Below are 27,162 nucleotides of genomic sequence, written 5' to 3'. Positions count from 1 at the left end.
GGGGCGTCGACTGTCGAGGTCCTGCTGTCTGTTATTTCTTTGTATCATTTAGTATTCTTGATCCTCCCACCCCTCCTCCTCCTCCTCCTCCTCCTCCTCCTCCTCCTCCTCCTCCTCCTCCTCCTCCTCCTCCTCCTCCTCCTCCTCCTCTCCTCTCCTGTGCTCTCCTCTCCCCCAATGTGAGTGGTTTCAAGGCAAGGGAGGCGGGGCTGTAAAAGACAGTTAATTCACCTCTGAAATCACAGTAGTCAAGGAAGGCGAAAGGTTTAAATTGTGGGTTTGTAATGGAAACACACACACACACACACACACACACACACACACACACACACACACACACACACACACACACACACACACACACACACACACACACACACACACACACACACACACACACACACACACACACAATACAAAGGGACCTGACCCGAATATTATACAAACACGATCATATTAAGCCTGTATGAGGATGGCTGCGTCTGTGGTGGCGGCTGTGGTGGCGGAGGCTGTGATAGTGGTGGTGGTAATGGTATTAACTACCTTCCCTCCACCCACCCTACCCCACCTACCAACCCTCTCTCTCTCTCTGCTGGCCTTCAAACGTACGTATACGCAAGCGCAGTAACGCCGACGTGAAAGCATTAAGTGCTCGAAGCGAAATCAAATAACAAGTAACAATTACGGGTAGAAACGGCTGCTTTCATATCGCCAAAGGAAAATACTTGCCTTGCCTCCCTTGATTCCAGCGCAGAAAAGCTATACAGCGCTGGACGTGTGGCGTTTTAATGGCCTGGCGGAGGGGAAAAGTTGGTGTGTTTTATCTCCTGGCTGTCCTGGGAGTTCATAGTGATACGTGTGTTTGCAGCGGGCTGGGATGAGCGAGGCAAGGGTTAGGGTGAGTGTGTGTGGTGGTGTACGTAGTGTTGAGTGTCCTCTGTTTGTGGGTTGGACAGAAAAGCGGAGAAAATAAGGAAAGGAAAGAAGGAAGGTAGGAAAGGAAGACAAAAAAAGAGAACAAAATAGAACAAAAATAATGGGAAGGGTGTTACGTGGATGGCTAAATCTAGGAGAAAAGAAGAAAGAGAAAAAAAGATACATAGGTTGAAAGAAGAAAGGAATGAATGTGTTAACTAGATGTATGAGAGAAGAGAAAAAAGAAAGAAAGGAAGAACAGGAAGGAAGAAAGAAGAACAAGGGAGAAAGTGTTCACGTGATTGTTTGTAGTTTTGACTCCCACAGCTCCAGACAAATAGAAATGTAGAACAAGAGCAAAAGAACAAGAATGAGAAGAACAAGGAATAATGTGTCACAATGGATGTGAGAGTGTTCTTTGGCTGTAATGTTGAATCTCACAGTCTTAGATGAAGAGGAAAGTAAAGAACAGTAAAGGGAAGCGTGTTGGTGTGAATGTGCGTTGAGGGAGTGTCCATGAAGGTGTGTCTAGGTGTATTTGTGGCACATGTCCCTCTTAATTGTAGACTTGAGAGTAAGAAGGTCATTTCTTTATTTCCATCTGTGTGTGGGATTGTGAGTCTGATTATATTTTATGATGCAGAAAAATGGGTTGTCGCTAGCACTCGCCTTGACGTTTGAAAATTTTATTCGTGATTCGATATAAGAGGAATTTGAGTGGGATAAAAATAGAAGTAAGATTTGGAGCTTAATGAAGAAAAGAATGTGGGAAAAATATTAGGCCTTTCGTAAACCGTGAGATTTAGGATTTGATTAAGACGAGACCTGCAGCCTCAGATCGTCATGCCGTAAATAAACATTGGACGAGCGTGCTAAATTGTGTTGGCCAGAGGAGGCAGCGCCGGGAACCTTAATGGCGAGGCGAGTCCTGGACGTGAGTTGGTCTATTTTTGCTTCCTTTGAATTAAAAAGGCTACACGTGCGTAAGTTTGCACAATGGCGTGGCTGGGGGCAGGACGCGCTCACCGCTGCGGCAAATATCAGGAAAAAGGATCCATGTAGCAATATCCTGAAGGGCACGGGGACGAGTGGCGGCGGCAGAAATGTGTCATTTTGTCGAGACAATGAGGGACGCACACCCCTCGCGGACCGGTCTGAGTGGCGGGACTCGAGGACCACCACCACCACCACCACCACTGCCCGGCCCAAAGTCTCCATTGCAGCGCCACTCATGATTCTGCTTCGCCCTTCTTGCCTCCTGCCTCCCAGCGCACCACTCCTCCTGCTCTTTCTCCTCTCAGTTCTCCTCCTCCTCCTCCTCCTCCTCCTCCTCCCTCCTCCTCCTCCTCCTCCTCCTCCCCTTCTACTTTCTCTTTATCCCCCGGCTCTTCTGCCTTCGCCCTCTCCCCCCCCCCCGGGCACTTATTCTCCTCTATCCCATCCCCCCCACCAGCCTGCCTCCTCAGCACCTGCAGGCCGCCGCAGGTCCTCCCTGGGGCCTCGCGAACCTGCGTTTTGCTTTACCAAGTTAGAGTTGAGTTTTATGCCCCACCACGACTACCCAAAGTTTGTTTTATGTGCTTGCGATTTTTCTCTTGTTTTTATATGTGAAATTATTAACACCGCCGATAACACTGTAAAGGGAACTTGGCTTAATTTAGTTAGGGAAGTCAAGGAGAAGTCCTGGTGAAGTGGACGCGTGTAGGAAGGTACACCATATTCTGAAACGCTTCTTCCAGCACCTTGATTACCTTCAAAAGCCTCTAGTTGAAGTGACACGAGTTTTAAGGGTGTTTTTATGGTTCCAATGGCAGATTAACACTTGTGAGGACCCAGCAAATCATCTGTATGTCCTAAAATAATTGTGGTGAGAGAGCAAAGCATTTCTGAATACATTTCCTACTAGCACCTTCACCACAACCTCCACCACCATCGTTTTCCTCTTAGTGCGAGCAGCTGTAGGACGGAACAGCTCCCACCACCTCGTTTTCTGGCCGGAGTGTGAAGGCCAAGGCATCGGGCAGACACAGGTGGCGCCAATGCTTCTCCCGCCCTCCTCTTTACCCTCCAGGTGCGGCTCGCAGTGGCAGCAGCTGCATACCGAGTGCCCGGCGAGCTGCATGGCCACTGCAGCGCACTGAATTCACTGCACCTCAAGTCACGGCAGAGTTGTTGGGGTGAACTGAAGCACCTGGTCTGTGCTTGCAGGTGAAAAGGAGTGAAAGTAGAGGAGTAAGCGTAGGTTTTTATTTATTTATTTATTTTTTTAAGGAAACGAGGCAAAGGTACAGCAGTAGGGTTAAAAAGTCCACTCACTTTATCCTTCTTATAAAAAGTAAATTCTAAAGCGTGATTTCAAAAAAGAGTTGACTAGTTTAGTTCCGGGCGTGTCTTGATGCTCGTCTGCTGAAAGATGATGTTACGGATACTTCTGTTTGTATGTAGAGAGAGAGAGAGAGAGAGAGAGAGAGAGAGAGAGAAAGAGAGAGAGAGAGGAAAAGTATATTGCTGTTGGTAGTGTCACTTATAATAATTGAAAGCACTCAATCACGTACTCAATGGCGTACAAAAAAAAAATACGCCTCTTTCCTCACTTTCCTCGCATAATCATGTCTCTTGTAATTAGAAGAGTAAAAGTACTGTCTCCACTTATAAGATTTCTACTGAAACCACCACTATTATTGTCCACAGTAATCAATACACTTACACTCTGGAGTCTGGAAGGAAATTTATTGTTCTTTCTTCCCTGTTCTTTCTTTGTTTTTCTTTTAAGCACATTGTATTAGTAATCACATGTACTACCCCCAATAGGCTCTGCTGGAAGTTATAAGGGTTTGCAAACCTGTTTTCGTTAATTTAATGGTAGACAGGCATGGATGCTACAGTTGAAAAAACGCCTCTAGTGGAAGATATAGAGATTCTCAAGACTGTTTTCATAAGTTTAGTAATAGACTAAAAAGGATGCCACGTTGTAATTTGAGAAGAAAAATCCCAATGGAAGCTATAGACATTCTGGAACTTGTTTTCATTTATTCACAGGAAAGTTATAAAGGATTCTACATTATAAATAAGAAAAACACACTAAAATAGAAGTTATAGAGGTTCTGAAGCCCCTTTTCGTCATTTTAGTGATCGATTAACAAAAATTCAACATTAACAACAGACTAAAAACACCCATGAAAACCGGAATTACCATCTCTGCGGATCCTAGAAATAGTCCAGATGAGAACAGACCGCTTGAGAACACAGACCTTTCTTTCAAATCAACCTCGTAAGAAGCAACGTATCAATTGCTGCTTGTCCTTCCTTTGCGATCCTTTCTGTTCCTCATACCACGAACCCGCAATATATCCGCCACTCCGCCCCACGGTGAGTGCAGGATCAATCACGCAATAACACCACGCTGGAAAATATCATAGTGCTTTACTGTGGGAATGTTTAGTTGCGAATTGACACGAATCAGTGGGAAAAAAAAGACACTGAAAATCGCCTCTATTCCACGGCTCCGTAAGGTGCATAATGGCGTTGGGAGTTGATGGATTGATGCCTCTCTTCCCCGGACAGTGTTATCATGGAGACCGAACAGCAACGGAACATTAACAGTTTCGCCAAATTAGGGCGGACACCATCGATTAGTGAGGGAAAAATTAAATCAGGTATCTCTCTCTCTCCTCTCTCTCTCCTCTCTCTCTCTCTCTCTCTCTCTCCTCTCCTCTCTCTCTCTCTCTCCTTCTCTCTCTCTCTCTCTCTCTCTCTCTCCTCTCTCCTCTCTCTCTCTCTCTCTCTCTCTCTCTCGCTCTATCCGTGTATGTGTGTGCATAAAGGAATGAAAAGTCGTTGAAAAGAAATCACATACAAAGAACTGAAGATAAATCGATAGTAACGAAAGAAAATAATGAATATCAAAGGCTTGTATTTTAAAGGGAATAGCAGAGAGAGAGAGAGAGAGAGAGAGAGAGAGAGAGAGGAGAGAGAGAGAGAGAGAGAGAGAGAGAGAGAGAGGCGAGAGAGAGAGAGAATAGTCAACCACAACCACCACACACACACACACACACATGCCGTGACAAGACTACCTGCCTACCTACACAGTTTTACGTAAGCGGATGTGAACTCGTAAATCCAGGTCGTGTTCCGGATGTGTCTAGTATATCCAGATAAAACACTCAAAAAACGAAAGAAGAAAGGAAAAAAAAAAACATTGAGACATATCCTCTATTAAAGAAAAAAAAAAGCAAGAAGAAAAAGAAGCCACCCACTAAGGAATGAAATAGATTACGGGTGAAAAGTTAACATAATGAAAATATATAGAAAGGGAAAGCACTAATAATAAGAAGGAGGAAAAGAAAAAAGTTTAAAAATCTCCCTCATTCAAAAGCAAGCAAGCAAGCAAGCAAGAAAAGAAAACAGAAACGATACACCAAAGAAAAAAAAAAAATAGTTACGGATGGAAACCAATGTTACCAAAATGTATTTAAAAAAGTGAAACCACAAAAGAAAAAAAAGGTAAACTGAAAAATGGTAAGAAATAGAGTAAAAAAAACCGAAGCAACCAAAGAAACAAAGTCAATAAACCAACATTTTATAAAAAACATACATAGAAGAAAAAAAAGGCAAGGAAAGATTAAAAAACGAAAAAAAAGCTAAACCACCCAAAAAAAATGAATAAATAAAAACCAAGACTATGAAAATTATCTAAAAAAAAAACAAAAAAAAAACGCAAAGTCCTCTCTCGTATCTAATCAGGTTAATGGGAGTCACGGTGCATTCCCGCGCCCCTCAGCCCTTCAGTCCCCTTCGTGCTCCAGTCAGCCCCTCCTGGCCGATGAAGGAGCGTGAGGCGGGGAGGACAGCCTGTGGTCAGCGGTGTTTGATGGTGATAATGGCGCCGCCTATCCATTTTCCCGCTGGGCTAATTACCGTGAGTCATTTGACGGGGAGAGAGAGAGAGAGAGAGAGAGAGAGAGAGAGAGAGAGAGAGAGAGAGAGAGAGAGAGAGAGAGAGAGAGAGAGAGAGAGAGGGAGGGATTTCAGAAAGCCTGCAGTCAAGTGATACCACAAATGAAAGATAGATGCCCACTAAAGTTGTTGTTTGCATTATATTAGCAACGGTAGAGAGAGAGAGAGAGAGAGAGAGAGAGAGAGAGAGAGAGAGAGAGAGAGAGAGAGTCCATCATCTCAAAACTCTCTATCTCTATGCAGTCACCACCAAATTTCGTTCTATTTAATGTTCTTTTAGGATGTTATTCATGAGAGTCTGATATCTTCACGCCAACACTCAGGTAACGAAGGAAGAACAAATTTAAAGGTCACTTGTTCTCACTCCCACCACCACTATCATCTTTTTTGTTGCTTTTTTTTTAAATACTTTTTTATGCTCTTTCTTGTCCTTCTTGTTGTTGTTATTCTGCCTCGTCTTTCAATTTTTGTTCTTGTTATTGAACCTCTGCCTTTAATTCCTCATCTTTCACGTCTCTTGCCCTCCTCCTCCCCTGTCCTCCTAGTCCTCGTTTTTACTGTCCTTCCTCCTCCTCCTCCTTCTCCTTTTCCTCTTTGTCTTCCTCCACCTCTTCCTTCGCTTCCTCTTTCACCATTTTTCCTCCTCCTCCTCGTCTACACTCTTCGCTCTTTCCTGCAAACCCTCTCAGTACTTTTTTACCTCCCTTCATTTTTTACACTCCACTTTCCCTCCCTCTCCCTTTCCCCTTCCCTTCCCTTTCCCTTCCCTCTCTGTCTTCTCTTGAGTACCCGCTAGGACATTAAGAGTTGGTTTTGCTTGTGGAACTTAGAAAACGAGGATATAGTAAGTAAAGAAAGTATTAAAAGGGTAGTCGTAGTAAACTCTAATTTTTTTCAGATGTGGAATTAATAGTGGTCGTGCATGCGTTTCGGATTAGTTGTTTGTAATGTATGAGTGTAGTGGGATGTGTTTTATTTAGTATATGTAGTTTTTTGTTGTAAATGTTGCTGCTGTTGATTTGGTAGTAAAATACAGTTTTCATTACTATTTTTTTTTTTTTTCATAGTGCACGTGTGTTTTATTTATATGCTAGGCGAACGTCTCCCTGTATTTTGTATTGGTTGTTATATACGAGTATTGAGTGATATATTTTGTACGATATATTTATTTATTTATTTATTTATTTTTTGTTCCGTTGGTTGTAGAGTACAAAGTTTTTTTCTTGACTATTTCATGGTAACAAGTGTTTTTTTTTTTTTTTTTGTCTTTTATGTCAAACATGTAAGCTATTTTGCCATTTTTATTTCTTTTTATGATATTTTTTTTATAATCGATGTGACTTTTTTTTTTTTTTTTTTGAAAGGGAAAGGTAATTTCAGAAACAATTCAAGTTAATAGTGAGAGCAATTATATGGAGATGATTATTCACTGATGTTTTTGTAATGATTTTTTTAATGCATTCTCCTCTCTCTCTCTCTCTCTCTCTCTCTCTCTCTCTCTCTCTCTCTCTCTCTCTCTCTCTCTCTCTCTCTCTCTCTCTCTCTCTCTCTCTCTCTCGTTTTCCTGCTGTAATAATAGTGTTTTGTTTCATTTTGTTTTTATTAATTCAATTTAACTTAAACCAGAAGAGAGAGAGAGAGAGAGAGAGAGAGAGAGAGAGAGAGAGGCGGGGGAGGCTGTTATCCTTCCCTCATTCATTATTCTCTTGTCAAATTCCCATAAAAAATACAAACACGGATTGGGAAACGAAATTGGGGAACACTTAGACTAATATACATTCAATTATTAGTTTTTATCATCTCAGTTTGTCTTATATATTTACTTTGGTGAAACACACACACACACACACACACACACACACACACACACACACACACACACACACACACACACACACACACACACACACACACACACACACACACACTTCGTCTCTCTTACTCTTATTTATTTATTTTTTTTTATACGATAATCATTTCGGCTTCAAAAATGAGAGAATATTACACCGGAAAAACAACTCCTGTAACACACACACACACACACACACACACACACACACACCATATAAGTGAAAGAAACTCCAATAATCCTCTTTACATGAATAACATGGGATTGAAACCTACATAATAAAGGAATTTTATATTTGAAGGCAAGGCAGAGTTATGTTTCTCAAGTATGGAAATAATTCTTTTCATGTGTGTTTGATCTTTTTACTAGTGTACAATTTTTCTTATAATACCATGCAACTTTTTTAGACACTTTTAAAGTAGTTCTGTATCGTAGAATAAGTTAACCATTTTCTTACTTTTTCTGCATCCAAACAGTTTTTTGTACGGTATATATTAACAAAGAATGCCCTAGAGATGTAAAATAAAGGATGGTGTTCATGCCGTTTTCTTTCTCTCTCTCTGTTTAATATTCCATTTGTTTTCATCTGTAATAAACACTGAGTCACCTGCAGGTATCCTCTTGGTCGCAAGTCGAGTAACAAGCACCATCCACTTGTACAATTTTGCATTTCTTCTCAATTTTAAGTCCTCTCATCAGCTCTCCATTTCTGTACTAAACCTGACCACTGGTAGAATCGTAATAATTCTGATAGAGCCCGTTGATTGGTACAAGATGGATGAGACTTACAGATGGAAAGAGCTTGGCATGTTTTATACAGGGACTGCTACTGATGGCTTCTTGCAGCTTCCCTTATTTTCTAATACTTTGTTCCCATCAAAGTACTTAATATTGAAGGAAAATTCTAAACATAGTGGAAAAGGATGCAAATACAGTACGGTGCTTCACTCCTGACCGGGACTATTGATGCCCTAGTGCGAGTACTTGTTAATCTGAGTACTGCTGAGTGAGTTGATTGCGCGTTTTATTGCACATTGATGGCAGAGTCACTCATCAAATTATCGGCAGCAGCAGAGCGTCCAGCCAGGCAGACCCGTCACGTAATAACCCAGCAGTGCGTCCTCTCCAAATGACTCGTGGCGCCAAATCAATGAACGATAATCTGAACGTAATTATTAACTCGAGCGATCAATAGCCACTTGAAGTTTCACGCCAGCGACCCTCAACTCACGCGATGGGCCGTCAGGGTACTAAATAACTCTCTCTCTCTCTCTCTCTCTCTCTCTCTCTCTCTCTCTCTCTCTCTCTCTCTCTCTCTCTCTCTCTCTCTCTCTCTCTCTCTCTCTCTGATTTTCCTGTATCACTTTCTCTTTGTCATTTTCTACAGTTCTTTTTTTTTCATTCGTGTATTCTCGCTTCCTTTTATTCCCTCTTTCGCATTCTTCCTCATTTTGCTCTACTTTTTTAAATTTCCTTCATCTCCCTTTCTTTCCTGTATTTCATATTTTCCTGGCTTTTCTCCTCCTCAATACCTGTACACTCCCCTTGCTTCATTTTCCTTCTTTCTTTTTTCTTTTTTTCCTGCTTGCTTTCCTTGTTTCTTTCTTGCTTTCTTTTTTCAACCCTCCATTCCTGCAGTCCCTTTTCTCCCTCATTCCCTTAATTTTTCTTTTTTCATTTCCTCTATATACCGTCCCTGTCCTTCCCCTCCCTTCCTTTCTTCCTTTCTTCTTCTGTACATTCATTCATTCATTCATTCATCTATTCATTCATTCATTCATTCATTCATTCATGAGATTATTTCCTTATTTCCTGAGTCTCGCCTCCTTTCTGTCATTCACTATTGCTACTACTATTACTACTATTACTACTACTACTACTACTAGCTATTCCTGTTGTTGTTGTTGTTGTTGTTGTTGTTGAAGTGGTGTTTGTTTTTGCCAGTGGGTCTGGAATGAGATGCTTCCTGTTTCATGTCATGTTTTTGAAATGGCATACCTACTTTTTACCTATTTTATTTTTAATGGACGGCAACTCGCACTGACTGACTGATGTTGAAAAAGTGGAAATGTGTATAAGCGGTATTTTTTTTTAAATATTTTTTTTATATTTTTTTTCACGTATATATTTTTTTTCTTTTTTTTTCAGTTTGTGTTTGCCGACCATCACTGCTGATAAAAATGAAATGTATAAATAGATAGATATCCGTCTCCCTTCCTTTTGCTGTTCACGACACACGCATTTTGAAACTAAACCATAGAATAGCAATAAAACACGAAAATAATCTGAAGCCTTGTGTATGACAGCTGTGGCATTTACTGTCCCCTTGTTTCCATATTCTAATATCACTAAATTATTGCTGTTACTATACAATAAAAATTCCACACACAAAACACGTTAAGCTACAGAACATCTCTCATTCCATTTCTCCCTTTCCCTTTACAACCATTCTCTCCTTTCCAGCACATTACGCCCCCCAAACTCCTCTTCTCCCAGCCACAAACCTTCCCATCACAACTTGCCACCCCATCACCCACTATCACCACCACCACCATCACCACACTCAAGCCTCTTATTTCCCTTTGCTTTGCTCTGGTGCTCAAAAATTTTCCCTCCTAACTTGGGTCAATCTGAGGGGGAAGTTTGAGCCTCACCTCGGGCCACATTCTGCTGCTCCGCCGACCTCTGTGTGGCCACTGCCGGCGAGACGCAAGTTTGTCACATTAAATTATCCCTCCGAGTGAATTTAAGTCGATGATATTTATGTTTTCTCTCGTGGGAGGAAAACTTGTGGCGCTTTCATTTAGAGAGGGGAAGGAGGCAGCGAAGGACGGAGGGATAGAGAGGGAGGGTCACAGTGAAGGGGAGTAAAGGAAAGGGACTGAGAGAGGATGGAAGGAAGGAAAGTGAGGAACGGTAAGAGACTGAGTCATTCCAACAGAAATAGCAATGCACAGTGGTATTTGTATTGCGGGGAATTAGGGAGAATTACTGCAGAGTATTATGGCACACACACACACACACACACACACACACACACACACACACACACACACACACACACACACACACACACACACACACACACACACACACACACACATGCGGCCTTGCACTCGTCCAATTAAGACAGTCGGGAAGTCATTTTTCATCGTCGCAGACCGAAACTGAGAGATCAAACCCTGCAATCGAGAGAGAGAGAGAGAGAGAGAGAGAGAGAGAGAGAGAGAGAGAGAGAGAGAGAGAGAGAGAGAGAGAGAGATAGAGGGGGGGAGGGAGAGAGGAAGAGAGTTGCAGGTTCCTGAGTGAGATATTGGCAGGATTGCGAGTAACGAAGTAACACGCGGGAATGATTCCAAATAAGTATTGAGAAAGTGAAGTCCTTTAAAGCCAAGATGAGAAGGACAAGGAAGATGATGATGAAGAAGAGAAGAGGAAGGAAATGAATTATAGGGTACAAAAGAAGGAAGAAGAGGAGAAGGAGGAGGAGGGGGAGGAAAGAGGATATATGAGGAGGAGGAAGAGGAGCAAGAGAAGGAATGTTGGTTCGTTTAGTCTCATCAAATACTGGAGTTCGTCTTCGCCTTCGTCTCTCTTCGTCGTTCAGGGTGTGGCAGAGGAGAGAGGGAGAGGGAGGGAGGGAGGGAGAGGAGGAGATGAAGCAGTTAAATTAAGTGTTGTTGATGTTGCCATTCATAGCAGCGGCACGACCATTACCACCACCACCACCACCACCACTACCACCACCACCACTACCATCGTCGCTGTCATGATGACCTCTCAGATTCACGTTGCTAACCCAAGCACCAAAGTTACGTCGCAGTACATTTGGTATTATTGGCGCACATTACTAGTGGTGATACCTGTAGTATGTATGTATGTATGTACGTGCTTGCTGTATTGATGGTGGTGGTGGTGCTATTGATGGTAATATTATTTTGTTGTTGATAATTATTGTTACTACTGCTTTGGGGTTTTGTTACTACTGCTACTACTACTGCTACTACTACTACTACTACTACTACTACTACTACTACTACTACTACTACTACTACTACTACTACTACTACTACTACTACTACTACTACTACTATTACTACTGCTACTACTACTTTTCTTTTATTTCTACTACTACTATTACTACTACTACTACTACTACTACTACTACTACTAGTAGTAGTAGTAGTAGTAGTAGTAGTACTAGTTTCTTGACACTTGCAAAAGACTTCGTTCTAAAAGAGAGAGGAAATAAAGAAGGAAGGTGAATAATAATGAAATATCAAAGGAATAGTAGAAAAATCACGAAGTATTTTCTTGCCTAATGGGAACAAAAGTTATGGAGACGAGTTCTCTCTTCTCTCCCTCTTTATCGTAGTTAATGTCTAATGTCTTCGTTAAAGTTGGAAATTCTTTTCAATTATGCAATTCTCATATTTTGGCGCGTAGTCAAAATTTTATCACAAACGTAAAGAAAATATGAAAAGGAGAGGAAATGAACAGTAACGGAAGAAGAAAAAGGTTTGGTATATTAATGTAGTCAATTAAAACATCAATTATGCCTTTTGCATGGTTAGTACTTTGTCCCAGGAACCGAGCTGAAGACAAAAACAAGGACAAGATAAAGATGAAGATGAAAAAGATGAAAATGAAAGAAAAGAAGAGGAATACCTAGAGTGGTGGTGATGAAAATGAAAAAAAGAATAAGAACAAGGGAAGAAGAGCAAGAATAAGAACAAGATTGAAAGGAATAAGAACATGAAAAAGAAAAACAAGGAGAAACAACAACAACAACAACAACAACAACAACGCTTTCCCCAAGTCAGTTCCAGGCAGGCAGGCGGGCATGTTAGAGGAGGTAGGACTGTGGAAGCGATCGAGGGTAGCGTAGCATCAGGGAAATAAAACCAGCAAGTTTACCACCATCGCGAGGTCCACACTCTTGATCTTCTGCTGCGGAAATTTTCATCCCTCTTGTGCCTCGTTGGTAAAAGAGGAGGAGGAGAAATAGTAGTAGGAGGAGGAGTGGTAGGAGGGGAAAGAGGAAGAGGAGGAGGAGGATGTTATGTTAGAAGAGACAGAGGAGGATGCATATGAGTATATCTATCGAATGAGACGAAAAGAGAAAGAACAAGGAAGAGGAGGAGGAGGAGGAGCATGAGAAAGAGTTGAAAAACGAGAATGGTGTGATAAAAGGGGTGAATTAAGAGGGAAAGCTCAAGAAAGAGGCACAGGAGTTAAAGAAAAAGGAATAGGAGAAACAGAGTAGGAGTAAGTAATGCAAAAAAAAAAAAAAAAACTAGAAATTGAATAGATTTATCGAATGAGACGAAAATTAAAGAGCGAATAAGAGAAGGAGGAGGAAAGAAGGGAATTATGGTGGAAAGCATTGATGGGATAATGATACCATATGGGAAATGGAGACAGCCTAAGGGGGGTGTGGGAGAATGATAGATGATGGGAAATTGGCTTGATTTTAGATGTAGGGGCGGGGAGAGAAGGAAGGAAGAAAGAAAGAGGAGGAAGAGGGAGTGGGAGATTAAACCAAAAGATAGGAATTTAGTCACGTATTGATAAAAGGGAGAGACAGAGAAACAGAATAGGAATTAGAGAGGGAGAGAGGATATGGAGAGATTACTGGGTCTTCCTCCCTCCTCCCCTCTCCCTCTCCCTCTCCCTCTCCCTCTCCCTCTCTAGCTCACCCTCCTTTCCTTTTCCGTGCTGACGTCCACAAACAAACCCAGCTGATGACATTCCTGGCTTTTGGTATAGCGAATGTTTCCACTTTTACCTCCGCGCCCACGCACACACACACACACACACACACACACACACACGGACACGGACACGGACATGGACACGGACACACAGGCAGACAAACACACAGACGCACAGATTTTGATAGTTCTGTAATAGCTGGTTCCCAATTTTTTTTGTTTTGTTTGTTTTTGTTTTGTTTCTTTCTGGTTAAGTCTATTACGTGTGTTTGTTTATTTGTTTGTTTTTTTCTCTCCTCCAGAAAATAATGCAGTAATGTTTTTCTTTGCCTTTTTCTTCTTTTTGTGTAGTAATGTTTTTTTTTAATGTTCGTATTTTCAAGTATGATCTTTTCTTAAAAGACAAAAGTGAACTTGTGTATCGTTTTTATTTATGTATATTTTTTTAGCATGATTTTTCGAAGAGTGTAATTTTTTGTAAGGGGCAAAAGTTACGTTAGAAATCATGCCGGGGAATTGATTGTCATTTTTTTAATTTATTTATTTATTTTTATGTAATATTTCTATCTCCGTGTTGTAATATTGTGATATCCAGTGGCAGAATTTCCCAATGACTGTGCTCCAGCTGATTGGATTGTATCGTTCTGACGGAGAAGATTTAATATTTTATCTTTTCCTTCACACACACATATATGTACAACTCCAGTATTCTGTTCGTTTGTAACTACTAGCAATATTTTTCTTTCTATTCCTCTTCTGTCTTCTGTATGGGGGAAAAGAGAGAGAGAGAGAGAGAGAGAGAGAGAGAGAGAGAGAGAGAGAGAGAGAGAGAGAGAGTAAAATAAAGAATGAAGTTCAAGCTTCCTATTATACAATCTCTTTGCTTCCAGTTGAATAGTGTAGCTTGTCACAACCCAACCTTGCGAATGTCAGAGATCGTGATGATTGTTCATTCTTTGTGTTCCTTTGTGACTGCCGTTAGGAGGCGGAACTGGAACTTAAGCTAACTTAACTTAACCCAACTCAGCCTTATGACTGTTAAATAGATTCAGTGGTGCTTGTTCTTCCTTAATGCACCTTTGTGACTCCTATAAGCAGGCTGAACAAGGATCTGACCTACCTAACTTAACCTAACTGTTCGACTCTTGACCAGCAGGGGCACAGGAAACGCAGGTAACAGTGCAGGTGTTTATTCACAGAAGGTGTGAACAGAAGGCTGGAGGTAGGTGATCTCCCGGCGCCAGGCCGCGCACTTCCACTTAACACTTATGACTGAAGCCTAGCTCGTTCACTCATACACGTATTCATGCCTCACACAAGTCTCGCTCATTCACTCGTTCACACAACTAGCTAACAACCACACACCTCCCCCGAGACATAAGGAAGATTCCTTATCTTTGTTATGGCTACCGTAACACATGAAACAAAGTTACAATGATTGAAGTACAGAAAACACGGTACATATACACAAAACAAACACAGCGTACAATGAACACGTACGACTAATCGTAGGTGCTACGGTGCCACCGCACCTGCAGTCGTCTCGGCTCCCTACGCTGTCGGCTGCTTCGACGCTCTGGTTGCTCTCGGCCACGGTGTACCCCGTTACCCTGATGCTCCGGGCTGCCGGGATGGTGGTGTTCCTCGTGACCCTGATGCTGAAGCGCTGCACCGCCATGAGCGGTGTGCTGCTCGACAGGAAGGGGAGCAAGAGGTCTGTGTGGGCGTAGGTGTCTTCTATTACGCCACATCACGCGACCGCTGCCCATCTTGATGAGGTAGTCTCTCCTTCGCCCAACAGCCACGATGACACCCAGGCGATCCCAGAGGCCTGTCGTGTGATCTTGAACGTCGACGTGGCCACCGAGGTGCAGGAGAGGAAGAGTACGGGCGGACGCGTCGTGGCGAAGTTTCGCTTTCTTCCTCAGTCGCTCTGCCTTGGCGTCGCACTCATCAGCAGCGCGCTGCCACTGCTGAGCGTATGAGCGATGATGAGCCGGGACACAGGACCTCATAGGATGACCGAAGAGGACTTGTGCTGGTGATCGCCCTTCCGCCCTCGGAGTGTTGCGCAGTTCCAGCAACCCGCGAGCGAACGCATCCTCGTCCAGGTGTCCCTGCTGTGTGGTCGTGAGGATCAGCTTCTTCACGGACTTGACCGCTGCCTCGGCGTGACCATTGGAGCGTGGATAATGAGGTGAAGATACACGATGCTCCACCCCCATCGAGCCAGGAAGCGCCGTACCGATGAAGAAGTGAACTGCGGTCCACCGTCAGTCCTCAGGAGAACAGGCACGCCCGTGTCGGCGAACACACCCCGAAGGACACGAACGAGCTGATCAGCCGATGCTGGACGTGAGCATGCAGACACGTGAGGCCACCCAGACAAGCGATCTACATACACGAGGTATGTACGGCCTGCTGCGTGGAAGTAGTCTGCAGAAACTGACTCAAACACCCTGCTGGGTGTGTCCGTGTCCTGCCAGAGAGGTTCGTTGGCTTGGCTTGGTAGGAGTGGACGGCATAGTGAGCATCCAGAAACGACGTTCTCAACGTCTCTGTCCATACCAGGCCAGTACACCGTTTGTCGGGCCCGTCGCTTGGTGCGCTCCATCCCCTGATGACTGTCATGGAGTCGCTCTAGTGTTTCTCGGCGGAGGCTGTGAGGAATAAGAAGCCTCGGCCCGTAAACCACCAGGTCGTCGTCTACGGCCAGCAGACTGCGCACCGGCCAGTACGTACGCAAGCGGTGATCGAGGTCGTGGCAATGATCAGGGAAGCCCTCGATGATGACGTTCTTGAGCAAGCAGTACTCCCCGTCTCTTGCTGCTGCGGCACGTACCATTTCCACAGTCTGATCCTGGAGTGGTGCTAAGCGGACGCCGTCCTCATTGGTGGCAGATAACGCTGAGATGACCGCTGAGTGGAGAGGGTCGAGGTCACCAGAAGTAGCAGCATCCTCTTCCTCCACTGGGTCCTGTACTGGAGCACGTGAGAGGGCGTCGGGCACACAGTGTGTCGATCCCTTTTGCCAGCTTGCTGTGAAAGAATACTGAGCAAGCTTCTCCCTCATGCGCTGCAGCCGCAGGTTCTCTATTTCTCCCAACAACTTGCTATTGAGGAGAGGTATCAGCGGGCGGTGGTCGAGCACTAGATCGAAGTGAGGGAGTCCTTTCAGGTAGGTGCCACATTTCCTGACTGCCCAGACGATTGCAGCCATTTCCAACTCTATTACTGCATAGCGGCTCTCTGTGTCTGTAACAAATCTTGACCCGCATTGCACCATCTTCCACTGGTCACTGTGCTTCTGCAGGAGAACGAATCCAAATCCGTGCATCCTTGAGGCGTCAGTCTGTAGCATCGTTGGTAATGATGGGTCGAAGTATGCCAAGACAGGTGGGCTGACGAGACACTGTTTCACCTTCTCAAACGCCTCTTCATGGTTAGGAGACCAGCACCAACTGTTCTTCGGGCGTAAGAGATCTCTGAGGGGTTGTGCAGCTGCAGCCACAGCAGGAGAAAAGCTTCCAAGCTGGTTTGTAAGACCCATGAATGATCGTAAGTCGGTGATGTGCTGTGGTCGTGGGAAGTCAGAGATTGCCTTAACTTTCTTTGAGTCTGTCGTGTAGCCTTGTCCAGAAACAGAGTAACCACAGTAATCTACCACTCTTTCCGCGAATGTAAACTTCTGTGGGTTGAGAGTGATGCCGTGCTGGTCACACCGCCGCACAATCTGAATGACATGGGCTAAGTGCGCACTGTAGGTGGAGTCATAGGCCAGGATGTCGTCCACGATCTTGATGGTGTTAGGTATGTCGCCGAGAGCTTGGTCTCCTCGACGGTTATACTCGTCTCCAGACGAGACGAGACCCATAACCGCTCGCCGAAACTTGTACCGACCCCAAGGTGTTATGAAGCAGGTTAAATCCTGGTCTTCTTCTCTAATGGGGACTTGAAAATACCCCATCTTGGCATCAAGAGTGGTGAACCAAACTGCTCCGGTCCCGATCGAGGCGATGGCGTCATGAGGTGAGCGCACTGGATACACGGGCCTCTTCACGTAACGGTTGAGTCGTGTCAGGTCAACACACAGCCTTACACCAGATGTCTTTTTTGGGACAGGCACGATGGGGTGGCACCATGCCGTAGGGTAGTCCACACTCTCGATGATTCCCTTGTTAAGCAGCTCTTCCAACTGGCTCTTAATTTCTTCACGCCAATTGTAAGGGATTGTACGAGATGCTGTTACGGCGAAGGGTCGAGCGTCGTCTGTCAACTCGATGGCCATGGATCCACCAGCCATTGCACGTAAACCTTCCTTTGCTTCGAAGACGCTGGGAAAGGCCTTGATCACAGCAGCAGCGTGCCCCGCACGCTGCTGTGGCGTTGGGTCGTAGGAATGAGGCCAGCTGATCACTTCTGTGGGCGTAGATAGAGGTGGCTGCGAGGCGGTCGGGTACTTGATGGAGCTGTTGCCGGTGTGCTGTTCTTCCCTGCGTAGCGGTCGGATTTGAGCCGGAAAATCTTCGGGGAGGATTCCGAGAGCGATGGAATCGTACCAGCTAAGCAGCGCCCCCTTCACCTCCTTCACCACGCTCACAACAGTCTCAGCTTCCCTGTCGCCCAGTTGCAAGTGCGACGAGAAAGTTCCTACACAGGTGAGGGGGTGATTACCGGCAGCATAAAGTCCATCACCATCAGCGGGCGCCAAGCTGGAGGGCGGGATTCCAAGGAGTGTTGCCGTGTCGAGGCCAATAACGGTCGTTTCGGCCCCAGAGTCAGGAGTCCACGTAATCTTGTCTCTTCCAGCGGGATGTGTGGCGGTAATGAGCACCTGGGGCGCAGGTCGTGCCGTCACCGTCTTTGTGTATACGCCTGATAAGAGCTGGTATACACTGGCACTGGCTCCCCGCCTCGGGCCTGCACCGCGATGAGGAGAGACAGTTGAGGAACTCCTCGAAGCTCCTCGTCGTTTCCTCACTGTCTGCTGACATACACTCGCAAAATGCCCTCTTTTCCCGCAGTTACGACACACTTTATCTATTGCCTGGCATCCCCTTTTGTCACTGCGACAATCTTTGCCACAACGATAACAGCCCGTGGGGCTTGAGCCCCCGAAACTGCCCTTCCTGTAGTTCGAGACAGCGTTCACACCATGGCTCGAAGAGTGAGAGCCGCCCCTTAGTACTGCACTACACTGGTTAGCGCTCTCTGATGCTCTGCAAATATCTATGGCGTTTTCAAGGGTGAGTTTCTTGTTTTCCAGCATGCGTTTCAGAGCCACTTCGTCTCGTGTCCCAACGACAATTCTGTCACGCAGCTGATGGTTTATGCACTGGTCGCAAAAGTCACAGAAATTGGCGATTTCCTTTACAGCACATAAAAAGTCGTCAAAACCTTCTTGCGTTTCTTGCACGCGGGAGTAGAAGTCTCTTCTATCCATGATGATGTTGCGCTGGCTTCGCAGGTACTCACACATTGCATCGAGGATGGTTCTTAACTCCGCGTCTCTCGGTAAGCTTATCCCGTAGCGAAGTGTACGGGTCCACTCGTCGTCTAGGACAGCAGCGAGTGCCGCCCTCTGCTCAGCCAGGGAGAGACAGTCTATCCTGGCGAGGGTTACGTATCCTTCAAACTTATGGCGCCACGTGTCGAACTCACGTAAAGATGCTGACGCCGTTAAGTGAGGAATGATGGTGGCGGACGTCGGGAACCTCGCGCCCTGGGTAGACGTGCTGCGGGCTGTGGTTTCGCCTTCATTGCTCGCCGTGGTGCGACTGGGAGCTTGTGTCCCCACTCTCTCCAGCAGCTGGGTTAAACGCTCCTCGCGAGCCTGACTCTGCTCCGACTGTCGCGCTAGCAGGGCAGCCAGCGCCTCCAACTGCTTCTCCATTCTGCGCCGTACCCACTGCAGCCTTGTCCTGATCCTACTCACTGCGCCATGTTCGACTCTTGACCAGCAGGGGCACAGGAAACGCAGGTAACAGTGCAGGTGTTTATTCACAGAAGGTGTGAACAGAAGGCTGGAGGTAGGTGATCTCCCGGCGCCAGGCCGCGCACTTCCACTTAACACTTATGACTGAAGCCTAGCTCGTTCACTCATACACGTATTCATGCCTCACACAAGTCTCGCTCATTCACTCGTTCACACAACTAGCTAACAACCACACACTAACCTAGCCTAAGGTAATATAACTAAACCTCGTGAGTGCCAAGAAATTCACTTATGCTTGTTACATCCTTTATGTTGCTTTGTGACTGTTAACCTAACCTAACATAAACTAATTTAACCCTACTATAGCTAACTTAACCTAACCTAATCCACTCATGCTTGGTCTTCCTTGGTGTTTGATTGTGACACTAACCTACCTTAACTAACCTAACGTAACCCAACCCAATCACACCCAACCCAACCACAAGCAATCTAACCTAAGCTCGAAACTGACGAGAGAGAGATCCGCTGGTGCTTGGTCTTCCTGTGTGTTCCTTCGTGACTGCTGTGAGGAGGATGAGCGAGGCATGAATTGGATTAGGAGTAACGCCAGTGTTCTGAATGTTCTGAATGGTGTCCGCGAGGGAAAGTGTATGATTGAATAACTTTGAATGGCCAGGAATAACTTGGGGGAGGGGAGGTTCAGAGAGAGAGAGAGAGAGAGAGAGAGAGAGAGAGAGAGAGACAGGCATGAGAAGGAATGATCTAGAGTGGACAGAAGAGGAGTGAGTGGCTGTCACTAGACACTGTCCATCCGCTCCTGGAGTCTGGAGGGTACAAGAGGAGAGGAGGAACTGGAAGAGGAGGAGGAGGAGGAGGAGGAGGAGGAGGAGGAGGACCTGAAGGAAAATAGAAGGCAGAAGCAAAATAAACGAAGGAGGTGGAAGAAGAGGAAGACTTGGTAAATTTAAAGACAAGGAATACAATGGAGAAATTGAAGAAGAGGAGGAGGAGGAGGAGGAGGAAGAGGAGAAGGAGGAGGAGAAGGTGAAGGAATTTAAGGAGGAAAAGGAAGAGTAGGTAAAGTGAAAGACAAGAGAGACTGAAGGAAGAAAGGAAGAGAAGGAGGAGGAGGAGGAGGAGGAGGAGGAGGAGGAGGAGGAGGAGGAGGAGGAGGAGGAGGAAGTGAAGGAGGGAAAGGAAGAGGTGGTGAAGTTAAGGAGAAGGAATACAATAGATAAACTGAAGGAAGAGGAGGAGGAAGAGGAGGAGGAGAAGGAGGAGGTGGAGGAGGAAGAGGAGAAGGAGGAGGAGGGGAAATAGAAAGTGAAGGAAGAGGAAAAGGAAGAGTTAAGAAAGTTAAAGAGAAGAAATTAAAAGAAGGTTTAGTGGTCAAAGAGAAGAAAGAGGAGGAAGAGGAAGAGAACTTGAAGAACGAGGATGAGGTGATAAAAGAGGTGAATTAAAAGGAAAAGTTCAAGAAGGTACAAGAGTTGAAGAAGGAATAAAAGGAAAAATAACAGACGCAGGAAGAAGAAAAAATAAGGACGAGTTGGTGCTTTGAAGAGAAGGAAGAGGAGGATGAGGAGGAGGAGGAGGGGAGGAAAATTAGGCAGCCACTTAGCACTAGACTGGGACAAGAGTTTTACAGTGGCGGTCTACGGGAAGGTTTTGAGAGCACAACCCTGAAGAAGCGTCAATATTTTCCTTTCACTGTGTCTCAATGGAGCATCTGATCAATACACGCAAACTTCTGTCTTCCTTTTTTTAACGCAGTATGCTGAGAGAGGTCTGATAATGGCGTCTTTCCTTCACCTACTCATAAGTATAACGATAGTACTTTCTTTCAAATGAAGCACAAAGTCACTTAAAAAAAAAAAAAAAAGCGTTGTGGTGTGAAACATTTGTATGCTTTATTTTGTTCCATGTTTTTTTGTTTTTTTTATTTCCTCTGCTACCTTTTCCACCTGCTGCAGAACGTAGGTATGTGTGTTTGTATGTGCGTGTGTTGGGGGAGGGGGAGGGGCCTGGTCGTGCAGGTGTGTGTTCAGAGTGGTGCGGGTCGTGGAGTGCTGGTGATGTGCGAGCATGGATGGCTATTTTCTGTGGCTTTCATCTCCGGGTGGAGGATAAAAAAAAAAAAAGTGGTATGATTTGTCGAGTGTAGGTGATGACACATAATGGATCGGTGTGTGTGTGTGTGTGTGTGTGTGTGTGTGTGTGTGTGTGTGTGTGTGTGTGTGTGTGATTGAATAGTAGTTTGGGTAATTTAAATATTCAAGAGACCGGTCACCCATCCAAAAACAAACCAGACCCTGCGTTGCTTAACCTCGCTGATCGGACGAGCAGCTATGTATTCAATATTATGTGCGTGTGTGTGTGTGTGTGTGTGTGTGTGTGTGTGTGGTTCATGTAAACTAAGAGGCAGCATGAGGTAAGAAGGGCATTGGTAACACTCACCTTCTTCCTCCTGCGAGCGCACGGTGGTCATGGCGATGGCGTAGAAAGTAACGAAGACGAGGGGACGCAGGAAGACCATGATTGGCACTGTGGAGGCACCGGAGCGGCACTGGGGACCCGTGGACCTCTCCCACGCCGCGCCTCCTTCCCTCATACTACACACACACACACACACACACACACACACACACACACACACACACACACACACACACACACACACACACACACACACACACAGGAAGGAGGTAGCGCGGGTCACCAAAACGGGATGCTGCTAATCCTCTCCATGTTAATCCTCCGTCAACTGGAGCAGGTTGACGTGATAGATTGAATCCCCGCACCAATCAATCACCAGTACAAGCAAGTCTTCCCCTCGGCCGTGTCTCCCTTACGTCTCATGCACCATTGAATCATCCATTATCATATTTTTCGACTAATTTTCCAGAGGTTTGGTTAGTGAAGCAAGGAGAGAAGGACACACAAAGTACTTCAGAGTTTGTGTGTAGGAATGAAAGTCTTACAGATCTTCCTTACGTCGAGCGCACTATGGAAGCATCCATTTTTATATATTCAAGTTTCCCTTGTGTGTGTGAGCAATGGAGACGCAGGGAGAGGCGCTAATGAGTTATACTTCACGAGCCCACAGGTTTAGATGCGGCGGAGGAAATGAAGGGCGTCCCGTAGTTGGTTCTTAGAGATGTGAAGGTGTGTGTGTGTGTGTGTGTGTGTGTGTGTGTGTGTGTGTGTGTGTGTGTGTGTGTGTGTGTGTGTGTTCCTCAGGCGACGGTCGCCCAATGTCACTCGCAAAGTTTCCAGCAGTGACAAACTTCGGAAATAGTTGTTGGTATTCTTCTCCCACCAGAAAGAACACTCACTTAGGTTTAAAACTTTTCCTTCACTCGTTGTTGTCTCGCCCACTTAGCTATTGCAGTGTTAAATTACGAGGATTTTCCCAACAAGCTCTCGTGTACTGAGAGAAATTCAGGAAAGCACATGGGATATCGTTCTTGCCATCCAGTTAAGTGCGAAAAGTTTAAGTACGCTCGAACCGGGAAGTTACTTAGCTAGTTAGTCAGGCCGGTGGGACCCTTACCTGACAGTGCGAGAGACTCAGCAAGAGAGCGACAATAAAAAAAAAGTTTGTCCCACTCAAGTTTTACGAGATGACCTTCAAACTGAGAAGTGGCATAGAGGGAGAGGAAGAGAAAGGGAGAATGAGAGTAAGGTTTCACCGCGGGCCTCGCTCCTCGCCCTCGCAACACGCGGCGCGGCGGGAACCTGCGGAGGGAGAAGGGCTGCCACACACCCTCGGAGACGCGACACGGGACGCAGCTCTTTGCCACGCGGAGTCGACACCAACACTGACTGGCTTGCCTCCGCTGCCGCCGCCCGCTCCTCCTCCTCCTCTTCCTCCTCCTCCACCTCCTCCTCCTCCTCCTGATAGCTACTGAGGCGCCCTACGGTACATAGCGCACCTCTCTCTCTCTTCCTTCCTTTTCACCCTCCAGCTCCTCATGACTCCCTCGTCTCCTCTATCTCCTCCTCCCTCCGCTTCCTTTCCTTTTGTCTCTGGGCGTTCTTGCGTGATTTTCCCATTATATGTTTTTATCTGCGGTCCACTTTGTTAGTCCATTAGCGTGGGGCGTGTTTTGTGCTTTTGTTTGTGTGTTTGTCCGTTTGTGTCTGCGTGTGTGTGTTGTGTGTAATTTGTCAGTGTTGGGTTTTGTTTTTGAGTCGTTTTATTTGGTTACTAATTAGTCGGGTGTATGCGAAATTTCTGTCGTCTCTCTCTCTCTCTCTCTCTCTCTCTCTCTCTCTCTCTCTCTCTCTCTCTCTCTCTCTCTCTCTCTCTCTCTCTCTCTCTCTCTAGTCATTCTTTGTTTACATGCATCCCAAACATCAAGTTTGCCAGTTTGTGCCATTCTTTCTTCCTACGCCCTCTCACTCTTAACTCTGTTCTCCCTTCTTCTCCCTCTCCCTATCCTTCCCTCTCTCTCTTCCTCCCTCCCTCCCTCCCTCCCTCCCTCCCTCCCTCCCTCCCTCCCTCCCTCTCCCTTGCTCGTACTGCCTTTGACAACTGAGAAAATAACCGTAAAATAATTCACCGTTACAGTAGAATGAACGGTGTGTCATAAAACCTGAGACTGAAAATGTGAACAAGCAAACACAAGGCGGAGAGAGTGACATTCGTAAACGTCGTTGGAGAGAATTCAGTTTTCAGTGTAAATAAAAGGAGTAAAAGGAAGAGAGAGAGAGAGAGAGAGAGAGAGAGAGAGAGAGAGAGAGAGAGAGAGAGAGAGAGAGAGAGAGAAGAAAATACTACCAAGAACAACAAAGCGAAATGATTATGATGAACAATTTAATGAAATTTTCTGAGATTTTACGTTACTAGAAAAAAAAATAAGATAAGATAACACGCAAAAAGAGCAGGACCGATAGAAACAGAATAAAGAAAAAAAAACACCAAGAACAACGAAGTGAAATGGACTTAAAAGAAATAAGTTGATAAAATGTTGAGATCATAGTCAAAAGTGCAAGAGAACACGAACAAATGAAATTAAATTAAATGAACTGCAACAAAAATATTGACCAAGAACATCAAAGAAAGATACAAACATAGAAATGAATGAATAAATGAATAAGTAAATAAATATTCTGAGATTTTGTTATTAAAATATACAAAAAGAATTGGAAAGAGAAATACACAACTAAATAGAAACGCTGACATTATTTGTATAAAAAATATAAAAAAAGAAATATAAAGAAAAAAATATTCAGAACAGCGCAGCAAAAAAAAAAAAAAAAAAGAAAGAAAAAGAGAAAAGTAAGGAAGAAAAAACACTCCCAGGTCTCGTTTGTTGGTAAAAAAAAAAAAAAAAATGAGACAACCATGAAAATAAATATAATAATCACAAGTATGTTATGAAAATGCTGAAGCAGAATAAGAATGTCGTCAAGAACAGAAAACCAATTCACATCAGAAATAGGTAAAAAAAAAAAAAAAATCCAGATTTCTTGCATTCAAGACCGGAAGAAGACTTAAATACATTACGAAAAAAAAAATAAAGAATAACGAAAAAAAACAAAGTAAAACGAATGTAAAAAATAAAAAAATACATTTTATTTTGTGTCGCTAAGAGCTGGATGAAAGCAAGGAAAAAGAAAGAAGAAAATAGAAAAAAAACACATCAAAAGCACAGTTATGCCACGGAAGGAAAAATTAAAGGAAATGAAAATATCAAAATAGCAGAGAAAGAAAAAAAAACAGTTTTGGTATTTTGTGTACCTAAAAATTACACACACACAAAAAAAAGAAAATGCAGGAAAAAAGAGCGAAAAAAGAAGATAGAACCTCCAATAGATTGCGAGGTACCAAGTCCTTAAGCTCCCTCAGTGCGTGGTAATCCATTGAAACTCTTTCCCCTCGCCAAACTTACCTCACCTTGTTAAGAGTTCATAATTGGCTGTTAGGAGCCGCCGGCCAGCCACTCGACAGCCAGATAACCACCCAGACAGCCATACAGACACCCAGACAGCTTGTCAGACAGTCAGATACCCAACCAGACAGCCAGCCAAATAGCTACGCAGATAGTCAGGCAGCCAGATAGCCAATCAGACAGCTAGCCAGACAGATAGCCAGCCAGACAGACAGCCAGCCAGTCACCTCACGCCACTGTACAGGCAAGGAACGTGCTACCGAACCGCCTACCAGCTCCAACGAACCCCAGTAAAGGAAATTGTACAGAAAACAGTAAAATGAATCTTAAATTTTTCTTTTGCTTTATTTTAGTTTTTTGGAAGGCAAGAATTTGTGATCTTCCCGTGTGTGTGTGTGTGTGTGTGTGTGTGTGTGTGTGTGTGTGTGTGTGTGTGTGTCGCGCTACGCTTCACCGTCAACCGTGCAAAACAAGTGAGAATCATATGGACGTGTTCGGAATGCGCTTCGTGTCATTACGTCCATTTAACTCGAGCACTTTTTTTTATGCCGCGTCCTCTCGTTCATCTCCTCCATAAATATGAGAAGGGTGGGGGGCAAGAGAAGGAGGAGGAGGAGGAGGAGGGAGGTATGGGTGTTGTAGACAAGATGAATGGGAGGTGCAAAAGGGAAGGGAGTGAGAGTAGATGAGTGGACTGGATGAAAGGGGATTTGTGAGGCGGGGAGAGAGGGAGAGGGAGTTGGGTGAGTGTGGCCCAGAGAGAAAGAAAGAGTGAAAAAGAGGCAGAGGTAGAGAGGGAGAAGGCAATATGGTCCTGGTAGGTTAGGAGACAGAGGAGAGCTGGTGGGAGTGGTGGGTTGTTAGTGAGGGAGCAAGGGAAGGATGAAGACGTATTCAAAACAGTGCTGCGGGAGAGGAAAGAAGAAGACGGGATACTGTGGGAGGGACAGTAGGGGAGAGGGTTTCGATCCTGCGTGCAAGGGGGAGTGAGGGGACTAAGTTACCTGCGGCTCAGCTATGGTAAGAGGAACATAGAGTTTAACATTTTTTATTTTTTTCTTATAAGCATCCTGTTATTTGGTTGATGTGAAAGCATAATGAGAGTTGATGTATCCCCTCTCTCTCTCTCTCTCTCTCTCTCTCTCTCTCTCTCTCTCTCTCTCTCTCTCTCTCTCTCTCTCTCTCTCTCTCTCTCTCTCTCTCTCTCTCTCTCTCTCTCTCTCTCTCTCTCTCTCTCTCTCTCTCTCTCTCTCTCTCTCTCTCTCTCTCTCTCTCTCTCTCTCTCTCTCTCTCTCTCTCTGTGTGTGTGTGTGTGTGTGTGTGTGTGTGTGTGTGTGTGTGTGTAAGAGAGGTTGGTAAAGCTCGTAGTAAATCAATGAAATTTGCAGGGGAATAAATAACAAAATATATCGTGAAATGAAAGAACTCGAATTAATAAAGAACACGGAAGTACAAGTAATTAAAGTTCTCTCTCTCTCTCTCTCTCTCTCTCTCTCTCTCTCTCTCTCTCTCTCTCTCTCTCTCTCTCTCTCTCTCTCTCTCTCTCTCTCTCTCTCTCTCTCTCTCTCTCTCTCTCTCTCTTTCCCCTTCATCACTTTCTCCCCGTCCCTTTCCCCCTCACTTTCATACATCAGTAAAAGCCAGCACAGGTGAAGGCTACACGTGACTCAGGAGGTAAGAGAAGACATAAAAACAGTGCGCTAATGAAGGTACCTGCACGCACTTTTCTCGTGACGTCAGAACACAATGCGAGAAAGAAAACAAAGACAGAAAGAAGTGAATGAATGCCAGTTTCTGTACGAGTTATGTGCATTTTGCCCAAGCGGTGCCTACATGCCGAGTTGACCAACTATTTATGCACCTGATTGAGTCTTTTTTTTTTTTTTTTAAGTTAGG

The 27,162-nt window shown here is 44.8% G+C and overlaps 1 protein-coding gene across 2 annotated transcripts in view; it reads right to left on the bottom strand.

The window, feature by feature from the left end:
• LOC135104043 (hemicentin-1-like) overlaps positions 1-23,568 on the bottom strand; it is a 205,199-nt gene extending 181,631 nt beyond the window's left edge. The window contains exons 1-2 of one of the 2 annotated variants that reach the window (XM_064010921.1): positions 23,136-23,568; positions 21,827-23,004 (exon numbers count right to left, since the gene is read on the bottom strand). In XM_064010921.1, coding sequence (XP_063866991.1) covers positions 21,827-21,980 — 154 coding nt within the window. In that variant the 5' untranslated portion in view covers positions 21,981-23,004; positions 23,136-23,568. Of the gene's footprint in view, positions 1-21,826 lie in introns of both variants that reach the window. The other variant, XM_064010920.1, reaches the window with a different exon arrangement.
• Between the last annotated feature and the right edge of the window lie 3,594 nt (positions 23,569-27,162).

The sequence above is a fragment of the Scylla paramamosain genome, chromosome 10, assembly GCF_035594125.1.
Source record: "Scylla paramamosain isolate STU-SP2022 chromosome 10, ASM3559412v1, whole genome shotgun sequence".
Lineage (NCBI taxonomy): Eukaryota > Metazoa > Arthropoda > Malacostraca > Decapoda > Portunidae > Scylla > Scylla paramamosain.
The sequence above is the reverse complement of the archived record's forward strand: the minus strand, read 5'-3'. Positions and strand labels throughout refer to the sequence as shown.